At 42.1% G+C, this 22742-nt stretch overlaps 1 protein-coding gene across 3 annotated transcripts in view; it reads left to right on the forward strand.

Moving 5' to 3' along the window:
- Positions 1 to 5372: 5372 nt before the first annotated feature.
- WDR48 (WD repeat domain 48) overlaps positions 5373 to 22742 on the forward strand; it is a 34485-nt gene continuing 17115 nt past the window's right edge. For all 3 annotated transcript variants that reach the window (XM_035129911.3, XM_088653467.1, XM_035129912.3), the window contains exons 1-10: positions 5373 to 5446; positions 13189 to 13329; positions 14497 to 14575; positions 15005 to 15087; positions 15710 to 15839; positions 16843 to 16931; positions 18598 to 18699; positions 19136 to 19360; positions 20550 to 20624; positions 22603 to 22705. In XM_035129911.3, coding sequence (XP_034985802.1) covers positions 5399 to 5446; positions 13189 to 13329; positions 14497 to 14575; positions 15005 to 15087; positions 15710 to 15839; positions 16843 to 16931; positions 18598 to 18699; positions 19136 to 19360; positions 20550 to 20624; positions 22603 to 22705 — 1075 coding nt within the window. In that variant the 5' untranslated portion in view covers positions 5373 to 5398. The remainder of the gene's footprint in view (positions 5447 to 13188; positions 13330 to 14496; positions 14576 to 15004; positions 15088 to 15709; positions 15840 to 16842; positions 16932 to 18597; positions 18700 to 19135; positions 19361 to 20549; positions 20625 to 22602; positions 22706 to 22742) is intronic.

Consider the following 22742-nt stretch of genomic DNA (forward strand, 5'->3'; position numbering starts at 1 on the left):
TAATTTTCTCACATTTTCCAGTTCGTTCTCATTGCCAACATGATTACTTACATTTTTCTGTGTAACAGCATCAGATTCACTTCATCTCAATAGAATATAACAGACTTTCCCCCAAGTTGATCTTTTTCCAAAATAGCAAACAGTTCACCTTACTTTGTCAGATTCCACATTATTCTTTAGAAATTTCTTCCTTGCTTTCTCTTATGCTGAAACTGTAATTTGTACAGACTTGTGATGGAATGGGAATGTGAAGGAGGAGCATGCTTTCTGGCTTGAGATAAATAAATCGGATCCCAAGAGATTATACAGGAAACAAAATAATACGAGGAAGTAAATGGAGATGGTAGTAATTCCACATTATCAACTTTTAAAAGGCACAAGTTATTTCATCTGTTGAAACACTGTGAAGCTAATGACACAAAAAGGTTTTGCTCACCAGAACCAAGGGAAATGAGCAATTAGGTAACATTCTGTCTTGCACTCTCCTAAATACCGTACTGTATGTACTTAGTGAGCCAATATTTTCTATTATGTAACATTAAGTTTCAGTGCCATTCCAACTACTTTGATCTTAATAGAATATTTCTTTTCTTGCTTTAAAAGATCTCTTTGATGTATATAGAGATTAATCTGTATGCTATAGAAGGAAGGTAGCAGGATGAGATTTAAAGAGCTGAGCAGAACCTTTCCTCATTTGTAAGTGTGGTTCTGAATGCATGGCAGGAGATACCCATAAGCGTCTATAGAGCCTTGCTTCTTACATTGGGCTTGGTACACTGCAATTCAACTGTTAATTAACAGCACTATATAAACTAATTACACAATCCTATACACACATAACGAAATGTAAATTCCGCTGAGACCATGGATTAGAATGCAAGATTGCAATATATATAATTGTTAAGAAAATTACCAAAAAATAAACACATCATTTGCTATATGGATATTGAATCACCCAACTCTTGTCTTGTTGAATAGCCTCCAGCCCTTGAATAGGACTCAGTTGCTGTCTTACTCAGTTGTTTTTAGCTCCATAACATGAAAATATGGACCTGCTGGTTTTTGTATAAACCCCTGCTAGGAAAAGAGGCAAGCTAGAGCACTTTTTCTGGTCATTCAGCAAGCACAGTAGCCCGACATAATGTCTTTGAAAACCAAGATAAAATTACAGGCTATGTTTCTGTTTATACCTTGCTATTTTATTTTTGTTCTTAGAAGACTATGGTTCCCTGATACTTTGCTATTTGTTGCTAATACAGTGCAATATTAGTAAGTACCATGGGGTAAATATAAAAGAAAAAACAACAGAAAGTGGGTAGGGTATTGTGTACTTGAAAGACTCTCTCTTAGAACAATCCCCTTGATTTGTCCTTTTCTCCCACAAGCAGGCAACAGACCCAACTACAGTAAATTGTCTGCTTTGTTTTCCATAGCCTAGATCACATAGCTGCCAAGTTATCCCTTTTTTACAGGGATTTTCCCTTATGCTGAATAGGCTTCCTCGCGAGAAAAGCGAAAACTTGGCAGCTATGCTAGATCAGGCTTCCTCAACCTCGGCCCTCCAGATGTTTTGAGATTACAATTCCCATCATCCCTGACCACTGGTCCTGCTAGCTAGGGATCATGGGAGTTGTAGGCCAAAACATATGGAGGGCTGAGGTTGAGAAGCCTGGCCTAGAACCTAGATGGGGAAAAGAGAACAGTTATATATAAGATGGTGATTTAAAAGTTTACACTGTTGCATCTTATTATTTTAGTCATAATCTTGTCTACTAATTTGACTTCAACATATTAATAAAAAATTATGATCTATATGGACAGAAATGGTAAATACCACATTCCTTGAGAGTTTGTTTCTAAACATGTTTGGAATAGAGAACACAGCTTTTGTTTCCCCCATAATGCTCACAAATGTTTGCTGGCATTTATGGCCACAGAAGTTAGTAACAAAGATTTCCCGGATAAGCTGATGATAAACCCTGACTCTTATCTACACTTTAATTGATAAAGTATGTTCCAGCATAAAAAGTGGTTCCTGTTTCCTTCCATTGTACCATACAAAGATGCAAGATGGTATATATTTTAAATGCCTAACTGTTTAGAGAATAACAGGATGTGAACAGCTTTTAAGACAAGTACACATTAAGGCTGCATTTTAAGACAAATATGCATTAAAGTATTCTTTGGTCTTTTAAATGGACAAATATGCACTTAATAAATGGGAAAATTTGCATAACACAATAATCCTTGCCATCTCTTTGTGCCCATTCAGTCCATGGCTAATGTTCTAAACATCAAATTAATCACGGCCGTGCTACAGAAATGCAAATATGACTAAAAAAAAACTATGGGGTATTATAAACAATTATTTCCAAAAAAAAAATATGTTAATGATTAACCTATTTTTGTGCCACAGCAGAAGTGTAATTTGCTTGTGTAACTCTCTTTCTAGTGAGCAAGGTGCAGCAGTGCCTTCTTGCCCATGCCGTAAGATCAGTAGATGCCTTAAAATCAGTAGATTAAGCCCTTTTCATGGTCTCTATGCAGGATTAAATGGGGTGAGGTAGGGTGCAAGAGGCCTTTTCATTAGCAACTCATTGTATGCAAAAAGAAGGAAGCTTCTTCTAAGCTGTGTCCGGCCTATCTCAAGTTGGCAACACTGTTACAGGATCTAATTGTTGACATCCATCTGTCTTGGGAGACAATGGAGGAGTAAGCATTTGGGGATGAAGTCAAACTATTAGAAGGTTGCAGTGTCTGCTGTGGCTGTAGAGATCTAGTGATGTCATCCAAATCAGGGATTTACCCTGCTGCTCCTCTTCCATTGTGAAATATGTCATAATCACCCAGTTATGCCTTTCCGCATTCTGCATGGCAAAAACAGGTCAGTCCTTTATACAAATAATATCAGAAAATGCATTTCATTCTCCCTGGACACTAGGAGTGAGTGACCATTCCCCAAGTTTGTCATTGGTATGAGCTAATGACATCTGGACGTCGCTACAGGTCTTCATATACAAAATCAGCCAGGCACAGGAACAGTCTTTTCCCTTGTGCCATTAAATTGTTAAATTTGTAGATGTGTAGCAGAGACATCACCTTGCCGACAAAGGTCCATATAGTTAAAGCTATGGTTTTCCCAGTAGTGATGTATGGAAGTGAGAGCTGGACCATAAAGAAGGCTGATCGCCGAAGAATTGATGCTTTTGAATTATGGTGCTGGAGGAGACTCTTGAGAGTCCCATGGACTGCAAGAAGATCAAACCTATCCATTCTGAAGGAAATCAGCTCTGAGTGCTCCCTGGAAGGACAGATCATGAAGCTGAGGCTCCAATACTTTGGCCACCTCATGAGAAGAAAAGACTCCCTGGAAAAGACCCTGATGTTGGGAAAGATTGAGGGCACAAGGAGAAGGGGACGACAGAGGATGAGGTGGTTGGACAGTGTTCTCGAAGCTACGAACATGAGTTTGACCAAACTGCGGGAGGCAGTGGAAGACAGGAGTGCCTGGCGTGCTATGGTCCATGGGGTCACGAAGAGTCGGACACGACTAAACGACTAAACGACAACAACAAGCTGAAAGGGAGGTCAATTATGGGTGGGTTTCTTTGCTAATTTGTATTGTGAGTGGAACAGTGTGTATGTTTCCATTGCAATGTAGCCGAAACAAATTCCAAGTATGTTGGGAAATGTACTTGGCCAATAATAAATTATTCTTATTCTTATCTTTTATAATACCTCAACTTTGCATCTGGTGGAAGATTTGTGAAAGGTTATACCGAAAGTAACTGGGGGTGGGCAATCTTCTGGAGCCCACTTGCAGATTGGAGAAACCTTTGTGGGTATCCGACAACCAAGCACACACTGCAGCTAATTGTCTTGGCTACAACCCAGTGCTTCTGACAAGCTGCACTTTGTTGAAGGAAGGGGACCTTGTGGGCATTATGTTGGCAACCTCTTAGTCTTTAAGATGCCACAAGACTGCCTCCCTCTCCTGCCCTGCATTGGGTTCCTTCTCAGTACACCATACACAGGACCGCAATACCTCAAGGACTGCCTCTCCCACCCCATGAACAAACCCTGACCCTGAAGTTTTCATCAGAGGCCCTTCTCTGCATGCCCCACCTGAGGGATGTATGGAAGGTGGCACTTTCTGTGGCTGCCCCACTTGTTGAATGCTCTTTCCAGGGAGACATGCCTGGCTGGCTCTATATTTGTCAGTTTTTGGACGCCAGGCTAAGACCTATATTTGCTTTGGCCTTTGGTTAATTAACGTTGCCTCTTATGGTGTTGTTCCATCATTTAGTGTGGTGGGAACAACTTGGTCCTTCTTAAAGTGCTGCTGGATGGTCATTTTATCTCTTTTGCATTGTCATGGTTCTTCTACCCCTGCGCCCCAATTTTAAACTGTTGTCTTTTATTTCTTTCAAGTCAGCTAGTTTGCAAAGCAGTGTACAATTAGCCATATTCTGTATCTATCTTGTGGTTTTTTGAACTACTGTTTCGGTGCATTCTTCTCCAAACCAGCTTCAATCTAATCTGAGGAAAAAGAACGAGCTAGCTGTGTTTCTAACTGGTAATGTGTACACAGCCTTTTCACTGTAAAAAGTGACTTAATAATTGCTGCAATAATGTTAATACAGTATAGTCAGCAAAGAGCAATAATATTGGGGAGTTATTTTATGGTGACTTTGTGCTGACCTTTGGGTACTCAAGTAATGAAATGGTGAGGCAACTTCGAGGAGTTCAATTTAACTTTATTGTTAGGGGCGCTTGTTTTGCCCATCCTGAGGCATGGGGTTGGGCGATTAATACTGTACACCAAAATAAATACATAAGCGTGCAGCGCCCTGCTGGTTCTGAGGTGAATCAATGCACCCAGCAACGTACAGGTGAATAACCATAACGTGTGGGCAACGGGGAACGGAATGTGATATGTCTGAAATGGGCAAACGTGAGAAAGCCCGGGAAAGCCGAGCTCTGACTGAGGTACCACACAGCCGAACCCCGCGCCCTTTTATCATCTCGGTGGGGGTGGGGCAGAGAGAACGAGCAGCGCGAGCAACGTTTCCAACTGTCATCTTCTCTCCCTACTGATTAGACCAGCCCCCGCAAATCTCGCGAGACCAAGTACCCTCCTCGCCCGGTTCGTCGCCATCCCTCACAATAACGGCTGCCATGGCAACCGCGCAAGCCACGCCCCTTCCACTAACTTCCTTTGTCCCTTTCCTCCTGTGACTCGCCTGGCTGCCCGAGATTTGAAAGGGGTGCGGCTGCAGCAGTAGCAGTAGCAGCAGCAGAAGGAGCCTCCTGAGGCGGGACTTCCGGGGTGCCTCCAGCCTCTCCTTTCCCTGTCCACCCCCTGCTCGGACGTGACGACAGAGTGTCAACATGCAAGATGGCGGCTCATCACCGACAGAACACGGCGGGGCGGCGGAAAGTGCAGGTGAAGGGAGTGAAACGGTGCCGGTTGGAGGGGGAGGCTTGGCCGAAGGGCGGAGGAGGAGAGCGCGGGGTTCCCGCGGCCTCGCTGGAGGGAGAAAGGCCGGGGAGAACGGCGATAAACGCGTGGGCCGGGATGAGGAAGGGGACAGGTTGGAGGAAGCGCGGGAAGAAGCCGGGTGGGGGAGGGATGAAGGGCGGAGCGGCCTCATCTTGGGAAAGATATTCTGGGAACTAGAGAAATTGCCGCAAGACCCTGGCTTTCTCCCCCCCGTCCTCAGCTGCTGACGCTTTAACGGCGGAAGAGAACGGAAGAAGCTGCTTTAGGGAACCCCTTTGCGAAGTGCTTGGCGTCGTGGTCATCGTCTTGTCCCGCGCGTCGGAAATAACGAGATTGTGATGCTTTTGGCCTTTACCGCTTCAGGGCTCTGCCTGTGGGTGTTAGTATTTCAGCGCGCGATTTCCGCCAGCTGCGCCCCAGGTGTTAAAAACACCAAAGCCCAAACACCTTCTCCGCACACCGTAGCGAATAGGTTTAGGGCCCGTGTAGGTGTAGTAGCTAGTGCTGGGACGATCCAAGGTCAGATCTTTACTTGGGCATAGAACTCACTGGGTGGCTTTGGGGCAGTCACTGTGTCCCTGTCGAACCTGCCTCACAGGGTTGTTGTGACATAAAGTGGGGGTGAGTAGAACCATGTACATGCCCCAGGGCTCCTTGGAGTAGAGGTGAAAGTTAAATGTTAATTAAATATTACATGAAGGTAGTCCTTTAATTTTGAGAGCATTGAAAAGGTGTGATCTTTACTGCTGGCAGTTTGAGGCTACAGTTTGGAATTCTACCAATAATGTCTACTATCTCCTTTTGAGTAGTGTTTATGTGTTGGTCTGTGGGCTCACTGTACTTTTTGGCCAAGATTGGTTCCTCAGAGATGACTTACAATTAAAATTTACACAGAGGGGAAATGTGGCTTCAGTTGTAGCTTGGGGAAAAGACTGTCGCTCAGTAGTGGTAGAGCATCTGGTGTGCATACAAAAGGTTCTGTGTTCAGTTCTCACAATCTCCAGGTGGGACTAGGGAAGACTCCTGTCTTAAATCCAGTCAGTTTGGACAATACCAAGTTAAATGGACAAATAATGTGATTATTACTAGGCAGCTTCCTAAGTATATGTGTTGGGGATAAGTTCCAGACACCTCTGTAGCAGATGGAAACAGAGACTGGCTAATGTGGGCTGTGGGCCTTGTTGATCCACTCTGGCTAGACTTGTCATGTAATGGGCTAGGCTAGTATCAGGGAGAACTGGATTCAAATCCTTACTGCCATGCAGCACAATAGCTGATAACAATTGGCCATGACTGGCTCAGTTATCCGTCATCCTTCCAACAACACAGTGACATCACAATATGGAATCCAGTTGCCTATATGGCAATGAGTTTTTAGAAACTGAAATGCCTTGATATAGAAGGATGTGTTCCTTTGCCCCTTGCCTTTTAAAGTTGTCAAAGTTAATTTCCATCACCACATATTGTAGCAGCAAATTCCATAGTGTGACTGTGTTGTTTCAAGAAGTACTTCCCTTTGCCTATCCTTAATCTCTCACCATTCAGCTTTATTGGATGACCTCTGCTTCTATTCTTCATTCATTCATTCACTTATACACCGCCCTATACCCGGATGTCTCAAGGCGGTTCACAAGACCACAACATATAAAATGTAACCAAAAGCAATAACCCAATAGCCCCCCTCCCAAACACACACATTTAAAATGGGCATAGGATGTAAATTAGATCAACCAAAGGTTAAAAAGGAACATTTTTGCCTGGCACCTAATGGTATATAATGAAGGCACCAGGCAAACTTCCTTGGTGAGAGCATTCCATAGACAGGGAGCCACTGCAGAGAAGGCCTGTTCTCGTGTTGCTACCCTCCAGACCTCTTGAGGAGGCACATGAAGGAGGACCTTGGAAGATGATCTCAGGGACCGGTTAGGTTCATATGGGAAGAGGCGGTCCTTGAGGTATTGTGGTCCTGAGTCATCCCTGGTTCTAAGGGAAGAATTAATTAATTAATTAATTATAAACCTCTATCTTTTTTTCTAAATCCAAAACTCACCCCAACATTGTAACCTCTGCCCCCAAGGCTTTTTAACATCCATATGAAGCCATTGGGAGCAGTCATCAGGAGGTTTGGGTCACAGTGTCATCAGTATGCTGATGTCAGCTCTGCTTTTCCATTACACCCGAGTCATGAGAGGTTGCACATAAGGAGATCAGCTAATGGAGCCCAGTTAGTTTTGCCATGACCTGATTATCATTGGCTTGTGGTAACATAGAGATGGGCTTTTTCACTGGTAGCAACTGTATTTGTGGAATGCCCACGCTGCTGAAATACAAGAGGCACCATCAATGTTGACATTCTACCAGCTCCTGAAAACGCACCTGTTTAGCCAAGCATTACCCTGAATTTAATTGTGAATTTATTGTTCTAACTGTTTTTTAACTGTTTTAATTGTAATGTTAAGATTCTAAACTGTTTTATTATATATTTTAATTAAGGGTGTTTTAATAGCATTGTATATTTTAATAATGCATTGTTTTGAAGTGGTTGGAAACCACTTCAAAGTCATTTTGGCATATAAGTAGTACATTAATTATAATGGAGTTGCTGCAGCATTGTAGTTGTCCTTTTCTGCATTGTTTCTACCTCTGTAAGTTCAGCTCCTGAATTGTACATACCATGCTAAGTATGGTTAATAATAATAATAAATATTTATGCTCCGTCCATCTGGCTGGGTTGCCCCAGCCACTCTGGGCGGCTTACAGCATATATAAAATCAGCTATAAAAGTAGTTACCTATGTTAGCCATTTTCCAGTGATCAGGCACTGAAGCCATCTTAGGAACAGGATGCATATTTTTGTTAAAAGATCAGCAATTTTACATTTCAGCTCTTTAAGAACTCTCATATGAACTCAATGATATCTTACTTTTTTATTTGTTGATAAAGCCTAGAGTTTAAGAATTGTCATTCATCCCAGTTCTTTACATTCCCTAAGAACGTCAGATCAGGCATAGGTATCTGCCCTATACGTTCAGCTGTGAATACAGATGCAAATCATTTGGCTTCTCTGTAAATCTCCTTCTACTTTAACAGATCTTTAACTCCTTTGTTGTCTTTAACCAGCTGTGGACACAGTTTGGACTGTATTCTGCTTTTGAAGTACTTAACATATTTTTTATTAATATTTTAAAACAATATAGTGAAATTCCTTTAAAATTTCTTTTCTTCTTGCATTTCGTTGTCAAAGTTTGCATTCCTATGAGAAATTACAGGAGTTATTCCTACTGTTTCCTTCCACAGCACAAATGAGATAAATTCTTGCCTCTCTCCAGAACCATCTGCACATGCTAGAGGAATTGAAGTACAGTGGAACCTTGGTTTACAACTACCTCCGTTTACGAACGCTTCAGCGAGCGAATGCCGCGGACCTGGAAGTGTTTACATCTGGGTTCCGCGGCGTTGGATGCGCAGAAGCAATCTGCGCAGTTCGCGCATGCGCAGCAGTGATCTGTGCAGTGTGCGCGTGCACAGAAGCGCTCTATCGGTGCTTCGCGCACGCGCAGAAGCGTGCCTTCAGTGAGCGAACGCCTCTGCAGAATTGATTGCGGTCGCAAACCGAGGTACCACTGTAGTAGTGTGGCATTTGGAGTCTTTGGTCTTACTTTAGCCGTTTTTTCTAGCGCTCTGGCAGATCTGATTACTAACCAAAGCTTTGGATAATACAGGAATGTATTTAAAATATCTTTCTCATAATCCTTAAATGAGCAGGTGACGTAAGGTCTCAATAATAAGAAAATTGCACATTACTGATGCATATTCTCAGCACCAGCAATTTGCTACAATTCTCAGACACTTACGCTGAAGTAAATGGGGCTTAATGGCTTCTTTCCCTATTACGGAATATGCCATTATAGTAGTAATTGTAACTATAAAACATAATTGCTAAATCCATCAGCAAATTTTAGATTTTGGAAATTGTGTGAAATGGCTAAGATTTAGATCATTTGCATTTCCTTCAATAAGAGCCCATATGGTGTAGTGGTGTTGGACTAGGACCTGGAAGACAAGGTTCAAATCCCTGCTTGGCCATAAAGTCACCCTCTCTCAGCCTAACCTATGTCACAAGGATATTGTGAGAATAGAATGAGGAGAGGGGGGAAGCATCTACTGATACATCACCTTGAGCTCCTTGGAGGAAAGGTGGAAAATAAATGTAGTAATAAATAAAATAGGAATTAAATAATGGTAGCATACAGACCACATGGGCACATATCTTCAACTACTCCAGATGTTGTGATCAAAGCAAACCGATGCTTGTGAGGACCTGCCTAATGCCCCGTGATCCTTTTTGTTTTGAAGTTTCTCAGCTTTGAGACAGGTAAACCTAGAGAGCAGGGGTGAGGAACCTTTCATGTGCCATACCATATTGCTTCAAAAGTAACTAATCTGTCAAAGGCTGCATGCTGGTCAGGGTGGAGCTCATAGAGGTTGTGGCATTCATTTTTTTCTCTCTGCCACCCCCTTTCTCCCATATTTTTAGGTGGCAAGGAGAGAGAAAAGTTAAACAATCTGTATCATTATAAGTTATCTCAGAGTGGATAACAACAATTTAAAATACGAATACAGTGGTACCTCGAGTTACAAACACCTCAGGTTACAAACGCTTCAGGTTACAAACTCCGCTAACTTGGAAGAGTTACCTCGAGTTGAGAACTTTGCCCCAGGATGAGAACGGAAATCATGTGCCAGCGGCAGAGGCCCCATTAGTGAAAGCATGCCTCTAGTTAAGAACAGTTTCAGGTTAAGAATGGACCTCCGGAATAAATTAAGTTCATAACTAGAGGTACCACTGTAGAAGCCAACAAAGTGCAGTAGATAATAGGCTAATGGGAGCAGGTTTTCCATCCCTGCTGCAGTACACATGACCTTCCATGAAGAAGGCATCTCCCAGTCATTAGAGGGGGAATAGGCAATTGCATTGAGACTTCAACCTCTCTCAAATTGCATGAGATTATCATTGCACCCACACGGTGGAACCAGTGTTGCATAGCATGGTCATTCCTGCTGCTACTTATATTCCCAACCTTTCAGAATTAGCAGTACTTCTTTGTACTTGTGGGTGGTGAAGTGCCCTTTATAATGTTGGTATTCTCTGTGTGGCTTCTTAACAACAATGGTTAACTGCAAATGGTGGAATAGGATTAATATCATTTATTGAATTAAATTGCCTACTGAATAACCGAAAAGGCTTTAGTGAACGGGCCCCAATGATGTTTTTTATATATATTCAATGTATAGCCCACCTTTCTTCAGTCATGGAACTCAAAGTAGCGTTCATGGGATTCCTACATGGTCTTCCATCCAGGTGTCAATCAGACCCATCCTATCTTTGCTTGGGCAAGGTAGCTGCCTCATGTGCCTCCAGACCATGCTGTATGAGCCCTTAGTTAGCAATTGGTTGTTTAAAAAAAAACAGCCAAATGTCTTTCTCTCTGTGGTTAGATGTTTCAGTTAATACAATCTTGATGAATGTGCAGAAATGTCTATTCTTCTTGATCCTTGCATACAACTCTGGGCAACATTTGTGTAGATGGATTCTAGGGGATTGTTCACTTACCTGTCTGAGCCCCAAGCAAAAAAAATGCTCATGAGCCATACTTCTTGTTGACCTATGCTACATAGAACCTAGATGCAGTTTTCTATTTGAGAACTGTCCCCTGGTTCTCATCCCCCTGTGTGCCTTTGCTTCCATGAAAGTTGAACTGAGAGGCACTCATCAAGATTCTGGTGCATATTATTTGCCTGTTCTCAAAGCTGAAAGGAGTAGAGTTTGCAATTTTTAATCCTGGATAACAATAATCTGTTTTCTACACTAGTATGGAATACTTCAGGCATATGAATTGCAAAACTTAGTGTACAACTTTGTGTGAACGACATATTTTATGTACCAGTACCATCTGCTTGCAAAATGCTAAATCATCCTTTGAAATCTAACTCCTGCAGAGGTGAGCTGTTTTTACTGCACAAAAGTTATAACTTGTATAATTTTCCAGAGGGGAAAACACACACACAAGCATATTTTGACGCTTGAAATCATTCTGTCATTGGGCTGAAATTAGTGCTCTTGACTCAATTTTGGGGGTTGATTATTCCTAATACAGTATTTGTAAGTAGTACATTTAGCATTCAAGTTGTAGACCTGACATGAATGCTCAGTTTCTTGTGGAAAACAATGAGCTAGCTTTTGTGAGTGGAATTGTCTTAGGCTAATAGAATTGCAAAGATGGAAGGGACCCTAAGGGTCATCTAATGCAACCTCCTGCAATGTAGCAATCTCAACTGTCATCTGCATGACAGGTGACCATCCAACCTCTGCTTAGAAACCTTCAGTGAAGAAGGTTTATTGAAGGATTACAACCTTCTGAGTTGTAATCCTCTATGCTTTAAGTTGGATGTAAGAACTGTTGAACTGGGTGAATCTTCTGAATAAGCGTGCATAAGAAGTGTCTTAGTCTAGTTATCACTGTTGTTGTAAGCCAAGGGTGACAATAAGGTAGATCAGCATCTACTGGTTTGTCTAACCCTAGCAACAACAGAAAAAAATCTCCCTAAGCCAAATGTTTTCAACTTTTTTGAGTCCATGGCTCCCTTGACCAACTACATTCTGGCAGCCTCTCACCCTTTTTCAAACATCCTCCCTTGTGGCGTTTCCCCTTAGCCTCCTCTCTTTGGGAGTCCTCTGGGTAGCCGCAGCTGCCACCTCTAGTCTCTGAACTGCCCCCCTCTGCCCCAAAGAGAGGTGCCTCCCCACACTGCCATACAGGGGTCTAGGAAGCACCCCCTGGCCAGCCCCAGAGGCACCATTCGCCTGGGGAGCTTGTAGCCAGGACTGCTGCAGCAAACAGCTGTGCAAGCCTTTGGGAGGGCATCAGAGGAAGGAGGGAAGGAAAGAGGGACAGAGGCCAGTGTTGCCTGTTGCACCCCTGACTATCATTCCAGGCACCCAGTGCCACGGCACACTGGTTGAAAACCACTGCTAAGATAGATTGCTGGAAAAGAAAGCTTCACAGGAAACCAGGTGTGGATATTTTTGTGAAAGGATTTGAGAGCTTAGTTCTGGGACTGCTTGCAAATTCCAGGACTCATTGTGGCCCTTAATTCTTTACTTATATCCACTTGGCTAGGTCACTATTTTGCAGCTGGATCAAATTAATGGACCTTGGATTCTAATGAAAAGACATGGTAGATCGCACAAGCTTGAAGTCTACCTCCCTTGGTGTATGCAGTTCTCCCACTCAGAAGAGCTGAGCAGTGTGATCATATAGTAGTGCAAAACCAGTCAACATTTGCTAACTCTGTTTAAATATAATGTGTTTGCTGTTGTCAACTGCACATGCATTTTTCTTGCTCCATTATGTCATTTCCATAAATAATAGAAAGATGAGGAATAATCTTTCCTCCCTCTTCCAGTATTATTTAATGGACTTGGGGCAAAGGCGCTCTCTTTCTCTGTCTCCCGTTTCTCTAATATCTTAGTTGTTTGTGTATGGTGCATTGGATGTTGATGTGTTCCTGATGATGTTTTTTTAAATTAATGGAAAGTTTTGTTGAAAATGAGTGGGCAAAACAACATACTTCTATCTGAGGCTTCTTAATGCTTTAATTGGATTTCTGTCAACACATCTTAGGTCTCCTATGTAATTAGAGATGAGGTGGAGAAATACAATCGAAATGGGGTAAATGCACTGCAGCTGGACCCAGCGCTAAACAGACTTTTTACAGCAGGCCGAGACTCCATCATCAGGATATGGAGCGTCAACCAGCACAAGGTAAACCAAACACAGAAGTAAAATAAAAAAATTCCTTCAGTAGCACCTTAAAGACCAACTAAGTTTTTATTTTGGTATGAGCTTTCGTGTGCATGCACACTTCTTCAAACACAGAAGCTTTGCTTTAAAAGATGGGCATAGAATGTTAGATGCAGCCAATGAAGAGTATCTTACACTGTTAAAGGACACCTCTTGTGTTGTATCGGCAAACACTGCAAATCATTCTTACCAAGTATTTTATACATTAGCATCTTCATTTTTTTTAGACAAGAAAGCACAGTCACAATAACATTTGCCTAATTTGGTGTAAAACAAAATTCCCTTGTTTGTATTTATATACCCCCTTTCAACCAATTTTGGCTCCCAAAGTGACTTGCAACTAAAATTCTCAAAGTACAGGTACATTGACAAGTTTCCACTATTGCTGTCCTATTTCTGAAACTGGTTGAGTGACCCATTGCCTCACTCCTTACTTTCCTGTTATCTGCTGTGGTCTTACCAAACTTCTGGTACCTGGCTAATAGTGAGTTAGTCCAGTCCCATCCAGAAAGTGAAGAGACCAAAGGACTTGGGGTGACACAAAAGGTGTTCTCATTCCCTGGAGTTTTAGCACATAGCTTCTAAAAAATAATTAGAGTGGTTTGTTGAGAGCTAAATTCTGACTTCTTTCTTGAGCATCCTGAGTGAGATTCACTAACTCAATTATGCTGTTAAAATAATTGCTCTGACCACCCCCACCCTGTCAGAATGATTTTGTTTTGTTTTTTAAGAATCTGGGATGCCGTAATAACATACAAGCTATTTTTCTATGCCTGAGCAAGAGAAAATGAAATGTTTGAAAGCAAAATTGTCAAATGATGAGCGATTTCTCCTCCCCTCCCACTGCTGTAACTGAAATCTGGTGGTGATGCTAGATCAGGCATAGGCAACCTTGGCTCTCCAGATGTTTTGGAACTACAACTCGCATGATCCCTAGCTAACAGGGCCAGTGGTCAGGGATCGTGGGAGTTTTAGTTCCAAAACATCTGGAGAGCCAAGGTTGCCTATGCCTGTGCTAGATCATATTAATTATTTTCCTTAATCTAGTAATCTTGAGATCAAAGTTATGGTTCATGGTTTGATTTAGTGTTTAATTACTGCTCTTCTTTCTTTTGTATTTTATTCTAGCAAGACCCTTATATAGCATCTATGGAACATCATACGGACTGGGTGAATGATATTGTACTCTGCTGCAATGGCAAAACATGTAAGTGCCTTTTAAAACACTAGATGACTCTTTTGAGTTACATATATATTGGTAAATCCTAATTTATATGGTGTTTTTCTGTGTTCTCAAAGACATGCACTGTCTTAGTAATCTTACAACAACCCTGTGAAGTACCTTAGTAGGTTTATAGACTCTTGCTTTACAAAAGAACTGAAGTACATTAATGATGAAATGGCAGAAATATCATAGGAAATTAATTAAAATCAATAGGAAAATGCCTGGCACATGTTTAGCTGGCACCAGTTGCTATGACGGGAGGTGGTCTTGTGGGTCCCACCAGAGGGAGTTCCAGAGCTATGAATATACCAGCTCTTGTATCAAGGAAATTCTAGTTCTTGAAGGATGGACAGATTCTCTTTGCTACTTACCACAGAAACATAACCTGTTGCAACTTTTTTTCCTTTGTAGTGATATCTGCTTCATCCGATACTACTGTTAAAGTATGGAATGCACATAAGGGATTTTGCATGTCAACACTAAGGACCCACAAGGTAACAAGAAGCATAGAAATGCCATAAATAATAAATACCGTATTTTTCTGTGTATAAGACTAGGTTTTTCCCCCTGACCCCTGACCATTAGGTCCAGTCGTGACCGACTCTGGGGTTGCGGCGCTCATCTTGCATTATTGGCCGAGGGAGCCGGCCTACAGCTTCCAGGTCATGTGGCCAGCATGACAAAGCCACTTCTGGCGAACCGGAGCAGCGCACGGAAACACTGTTTACCTTCCCGCTGTAGCGGTACCTATTATCTACTTGCACTTTGACGTGCTTTCGAACTGCTAGGTTGGCAGGAGCTGGGACCGAGCAACAGGAGCTCACCCCGTCGTGGGGATTTGAACCGCCGACCTTCTGATCGGCAAGCCCTAGGCTCTGTGGTTTAACCCACAGCGCCACCCGCGTTCCCCTAATAAATAATGTCAAAAATTAGGGGGTGTCTTATACACAGATAGTGCTGAGGCCATTTTCATAAATCTGAGTCCCCCGAAATAGGGGGGGCTTATACATGGGGGGCGTCTTATAGGCGGAAAAATACGGTAATAACTGCAAGTGTCAAATCAGTAGTGCCAGTGTTCTAAAGTGCCTTTTTGTCATATCCATTTACTTATTTTAGGATTATGTGAAAGCCTTGGCGTATGCAAAAGATAAAGAATTGGTGGCATCTGCTGGGCTGGACAGACAGATATTCCTCTGGGATGTAAATACGCTAACAGCACTGACTGCCTCAAATAACACTGTCACGAGTAAGTACCCAGAGGATTTAAGCTTATGCTGAGCTGTGCAAAGCATTTTTTTTTTTTTACTGCCATGGAGGGGGATATTTTGTAACCCCACAGCTGATTTGAACAACTGATTTTAGTAGAGAGAATGGGTTGAAAACAGATGAGTATAGATATTCTGGAGCAATAGTTCACTGCTGAAACAAAATTGACATAGTAAGCCTTAACAGGCAGTTAGAAATTGCTTCAGCCAGCATTCAAAAGTCAGTTTTTAAACTTAACAATATCAGTTAAGTGATATAAAAGGATACGTTCTGAAGACACGTGAGGTGAAGCTACGTCAGTACCTGGGTGGGTGACTGCCCAGGAATGGAATGTATTCCACCCTAGCTCCCATAATGGAAGAAAGATGAGATATAAATAGAAGGAAGTAAATAAAATACAAGTCAGTGTTTCCATTAATGACAGGGACACTAGCTGGACCCATATATTCCTGGAACCTGGGCAGAAGTTGTCTACAATGTTTCATGGGCCTCTGTTTGAGTAGATGCCAGGCCACCTGAGAGTGGGTGGGTTGGGGGAGTTTGTAACAATGTCAAATGCACTTGTTTCAGTGTGTCGTAGTGTCTGTCAGCCACTTACTGTACTTGTATGGGAGAAAATCAAGTTCTCTGTTGGGATCTTAGTGTTCCCACTGGGGTAAAGGTGTACAACCTTTTAGCTCTCAGCTATCTTACCATGTGTGATGATAATTGGATTTTTAAAACGTTTACCTCAAATTACAGCCCTTAATATGGTGAAAACACATTGCAGAGGGTATTGTGTTGCTCTAACAGCAGCCCAATAGATCATTTCAAAGTATAATGTGACCATTATAAAGAGAGGAAATGATGGGCTGAAAAATGTATTGTGGCAGCAAAATGTAAATTCTTAATGCCGGACACTACTTAATCTGGTTACTCCAAGTTCTTGCTCTTTCTCAGTTTGAAATATTCATCCAAAATGATGTTTGATTTGTTTTCAATAGCTTCTTCCCTCAGTGGGAACAAAGATTCTATCTACAGTCTTGCCATGAATCAGATGGGAACAGTAATTGTATCAGGGTCCACTGAAAAGGTAAGCAAGACACAGACACACTAGCTTGGTGAAAAGATTGCACACAACTTCTATATAAATTTCAAATCTTTCAGTGTTTCAATGTATGAACAGGAATATCTGTCCTGAACAATTATTTTATTACACATTCCCATGCTCTGGGAAGACTGCACTTGATGTTGTTAGGCAGGCATTTTGTCTAATCCAACAGGATACTTATTGGAGCTGGAGGGTTTATAATACAGCCTTATTCCACTAAGCTGCTGGAGAAGTTTATCCCATATGCTGGTGCTGAAGTGCCTGCACTTGGTCCTCTTCCTTCTGAAAGTCTTCCTCCAATATAATGGGCTGAGGGGAGTTTAGTAGTTACAGTACAATTGTTATCCCTACACACACACACACACCCCAAAACATGTCTGTGGATATCTTTGGAAAAAGAAAAGGAAGAAAATCTGGAACAGAGTCCCTAAGATGGTGGAACGCACCTTGCACACCTTCTGGCAACTCCTGCAGCCAATCTTGTGCCAAATGTATTGCTCTGCTTTCCTTTGGACCACATCAGCCAGGCCGAGAGGGGGATCTTGTCATCTGGGCAGCCCAGGACCTCCATGCACACTGCCCAGGCTTGCCCCCTGGGAAGGTCACTTCAGTGCTGCTAACACAGTGGTTTGACTTCATTGCCGGAAGAGCACTCCATTGTCTCTCGAAACAGGCGGATGCCAACGTTGTACATGTACATGCACATACACACATATAAACACCCACAGAATAGTAGTCATTTAGAAACTATTGAGGATGACATCTTGCTGACCCCTGCTGCCTCCAGTTAAGGATAATAAACCCTTTTCTGCTATAGGATTCCATTCCATTGCGGGAGACCTTCTGGGAGCCTCATGCCAGTGGTGGGTGAGGCCAAGGTGTGCAGATCATTGGATGTGACTCTTACCTATGGACAGTATGCTACATTCCAGGCACACTTGTCAGAGGTTTCTACACCTGCCCACCCATCTCTCCATCTAGGCAAGCAGGAGGCATCATCATAGTTCAAGCTTGTTTTCAAGCAAGGCAAAAGCAATTGAGTAGGCATGGATCTGGACCCATGATGGTGTGGCATATTGAGAGCCACATTGAGAGACCCACATTCTGTCCCCAGGCCTGAGGTTCCCCACCTCTGTCATAGTACGAGGCCATTTAGCAGAACCCAGCTATTCTTTCTCTCCCCTACCTTCCAGGCATTGGGAATCGTGAGGCTATTATTTTGGGTAGTGGGGAGCCTGCCATTGTTGTACAGTGGTACCTCGGCTTAAGAACTTAATTCGTTCCGGAGGTCCATTCTTAACCTGAAATTGTTCTTAACCTGAGATACCACTTTAGCTAATGGGGCCTCCCGTTGGTGCCACCACACAATTTCTGTTCTCATCCTAAAGCAAAGTTCTTAACCCAAGGTACTATTTTTGGGTTAGCGGAGTCTGTAACCTGAAGCGTCTGTAACCTGAAGCGTCTGTAACCCAAGGTACCACTGTACTTTCTAAAAGAGTGAAAGAGTCTGGTGCCTATTCAAGAAAACTAAATTGAATCGGCTTTAGTTTGAAGGCCCTGTAAAAATTAGTTTCTTATCGGCAGGAGAAAATGAGTTTGGATCACAATACTATCGTAACATATCAGAGTTTTTTTTTCTCATCAACAGGTATTAAGGGTTTGGGATCCAAGAACCTGTGCAAAGCTTATGAAACTCAAGGGGCACACAGACAATGTTAAAGCTTTGCTATTGAACAGAGATGGCACACAGGTATGCATTTGATATCACATTACTGTGAAGGCAACTAGCTGTATGGGGAAGATTTCTCTCTGTGGTGCAATGATATCCTCCCAGCCCTTTGCATTGCTTATTCTGCAAGATCGGCTTTGAGTTCTTAATAAGAAATGTGTTGAAACAAACACAATGCATTTTTGTTTCATATTTGAGCAAATATCAATTGTATTTAAATACTTTGCTAGAAGCAACAAGCTAAAACTGGGGGGGGGGGTTAAAAAAATTGTTGGCATGGATAAGTTTTTTTTGCATGTTATTTCTGTTGCCAAATGAAACTGTAACATTCTATAGGGAAAACAGATTGAACGGAAGGAAAACTGGACTTGCATGTTGACTTTAGAGAGCTAAACATTTACTCACTATTTTATTGGATATGTAATTGTTTTAAATTGAACAACCATTCTTGTTACAGTGTCTTTCTGGCAGCTCTGATGGGACTATCAGACTCTGGTCCCTTGGTCAGCAGAGATGTATAGCTACATACAGAGTCCATGATGAGGGTGTATGGGCACTTCAAGTCAATGAAGCCTTCACTCACGTATATTCAGGTGGAAGAGACAGAAAGATATACTGTACAGATCTACGAAATCCTGATATTCGAGTGCTCATTTGTGAAGAAAAGGCACCTGTCCTTAAGGTAATATACATAACCATTTTCCCCCCATATAGATCTTGGTGAAACTTACTATCAGTACAGCTGCAACCTACTTTTGTTTCCATCAGGTACAGCTTGACTGTTCTGGGTGGCAATTGTACAGATGCATAATACAGCTTGGCACATCATTTGTGAAGAGTTATTGTTATTGTTATAGTTATTGTTATTATTTATTCAGTTTGTATACCATCCTTAATCCATAAATCTCAAGGCAGTCCACAGCATAAAAACAAGATAAAAACACAAAATAAATAATAAAAATAAGAACAACAAAACAGTAACCCCCCCCTCTTCCCCCATCCCCTCCCACAGACACATTTAAAAGGGTTGAGGATGTTAACCAGCCAAAGACCTGGTTAAAGAGGAATGTTTTTACCTGACACCTAAAGGTGTATAATGAATGTGCCAGCCAAACGTCCCTGGAGAGAGTATTCCACAAATGGGGACCTTCCTCACTGTTTTCATCTGTAAGGAGATGAGACATAAATACTGGGCATTTTTTAACATAAACATGTGGTGGATTTTTTTTTAATGACAAGTGTTGTGTTATTTATATTGTTTTATGAAATCAATAATTTTGCTATGGCTGTGGCTTAAATATAGACTATTATTTTTCTAAATTTGGATATGTTAACTCACCATCATAGAGTAATGACAGTGTACAACCAAACTAGAAATACAGGGTTGCTGAAATCTGCTCAGTCTTCGGAAAGCACATCTAGAAAGTAAAGCTTTATTAAAAAATATCATGCTGCCCTCTGAGATGGAGCCTTTATCTCTGTGAGATGGGTTTTCAAGTTTGAGGAAGATAAGCAGGAACATATAGTAGGTGTTAGAACAGTACTGTGTGTTGTGATAAATCTCATCTGTAAATTCAGTTTTTAAATACATCTGTACACTATGCATATAGAAACCTGACACCTGAATTTCAAAAGCAAATTTGCCAATTGTACTGGAACTGTTGATTTTTTATATATATATTTTTTTAATCTGAAGCCTAGTTCTGCCCTGGGTTCTGTTCCTTCTTACTCCTAGTGAAACATGTGGCCCCTTCCAGCACTAAAATTCTATGATTCTATGTTCCACTTGGTATAAAGGAGTATGCTGTATATTGTATGGGTGTGCAGCAATAGAAAGATGATTTAACACTTCTTATTTCTTCATTGTTCAGATGGAGTTAGATCGATCAGCTGACCCTCCTCCAGCACTCTGGGTTGCAACAACAAAATCATCTGTGAATAAGTGGGTAAGAAATGAATTAAACCTGTGTAAATTTACATATGCCTAGTTGTACATACCGTGTTTCCCCTATTTTAAGACGTAACCATAATATAAGCCGTAGCAGGATTTCTAAGCAATTGCGTGATACAAGCTATCCCCGAAAATAAGACATACTGATAGCAATAACCCCCCTCCCGCCAGCCAACTCCCCCCCTTAAAAATCTCTCCCCATTTTGCTGTCGCTCCACAGACACATATTTTCTTTAAAAGCTTGTAAAAATGCATGAAGAGCCGTAGCTGCTGGCTGCCGAAGCCTCGTGATTTTCCCTCCCCATTTCTGAGAGCATTTTTTTTAAATAAAAGGATTCGGAAATATTTTTTTTAGCCAAGCTGTGTAAGCTCTACTTGGTGAAGAGGAGAAAAGTGGGGTGGGGAGGAGATGAAGGCACGAGGAAGAAAAGAGGGGTGATTGAAGAATGCAAAGGCTGTTTTCCCTTTTAGGGAGAGACCTCCGTGCGCGCGTCTGTCTCTCTCTCTCTCTCTCTCTCTCTCTCTCTCTCTCTCTCACACACACACACACACACACACGGCCCACTTCTCGCTTCTCCCCACCTTTCCCTAAATTCCCTTCCATTCAATGTGCCCACCCATGAGTTGCCTGTTGATTTCCTCTTAATGGGAATCTCCCGTGTCTGATTGTTGTCTCCTTGCTTTTACCGAAGGCATAAAGCAGCCTTTTAAAAAGCCTGCTGCAGTGAGGATTCTTTTTCTTTCTACCTTATGCTGCTTGGTTGTCTGTGGAGCTGCCACTTTAAGGATTTGTAAGTAGTCTGGATCGCAGTCCTTGCCTTGGGGACTTTTATTTTTATTAAGGACTTTTTCCTTCTCACTGTTTGCGAGCTGCTAAACAGAGCTGCTAAACCCTGCCCTACACAAAAGTTAAACTGCCGGTCCTAACAACATGTGCTTCCTTTACCCACAAAATTTTTAACTCACCTCGCTGGCTCAATTGCTTCTCAATTGCTACCATTTACCAAGTCAGCAATCTTAATTGCTGCTTAGCTGGCTTCTTTGTTCTCAGCAGGTAGCTTCTTTGCTATCAGTGATACCGTAGCACTACAAAGTGCTACATTGTTGGAACTTCAGACTGTTGGGACTTAAGTCTTGGACATCTGGCTGGTAGAGATCCTTACTTGCTTTAGGTATAGGCTACTGCTAGGACTGTATCACACAGATAGACCCCATTATACTGGTTTAGATTTAAGAAGCTCCAGTGTAGCAGATTGCTATTAAGTGAGTCCCCACCTTGGAAGAGAGAGAGAGCAGCCCTTCGTGAACATCCCAGGGCCGGGGAGAGAGGGCTGCGCCAGGGACGCACACACCTCCCTTCCCTCAGACTCGTAATAAAAATACCAGTAAGACATCCCACCAAAAATAAGCCACCCTGTGGTTTTTTGAGGAAAAAAAAGTAATAAGATGGTGTCTTAAAAAAGGGGAAACACGGTAGTTGATCCTTCCTTGATAATCTTGGGAAGCTCACTTGAGCAAAGTTGTGGAATCCCTCATCTATAAATGGAACTCTCTCTCCACCCTACCAAAATATACATGCACCCATCACTGGGCAATATCCAGTGTTGGTCAAACTCACAAGTAGACCCATTTAAATAAATGGCCTACTCTGAGGCTGACTAACATTAGATTTTACCTACTGACTCATCTGCTTTAAGTACTTTGCATAGAAGAGTGTGGCATGAGTGAAGCTTGCTGCTTCTGCCTTCTGGAACAGTTCTGCACCTTGATTCATCAGGACCTCTACTTGTGGCATGGTGTTGTCCGAATATTTGTAGTTTTTTCACAAGGGCCATCATGGAAACTGGACAAATAGTTCCCCCAAGGTGGAGAAAGATCCTTTGAAGAAGGGGCATAGGCCATGTTGTGTAGTGGAATCTAATTATGATCCTTTTACTTTTTCTCCCCTTGCTTTCATTTTATTTATTTTTTAGACTCTGAAAGGAATTCACAACTTTAGAGCTTCAGGGGACTATGACAACGACTGTACCAACCCAATCACACCCCTTTGTACACAGCCTGACCAAGTTATTAAAGGTGCGATTAACAGTGGGGGAATTACTTAAAAGTAGTG

The sequence above is a fragment of the Zootoca vivipara genome, chromosome 11 (genome assembly GCF_965207765.1).
Source record: "Zootoca vivipara chromosome 11, rZooViv2.hap1.1, whole genome shotgun sequence".
Taxonomy (NCBI): domain Eukaryota; kingdom Metazoa; phylum Chordata; class Lepidosauria; order Squamata; family Lacertidae; genus Zootoca; species Zootoca vivipara.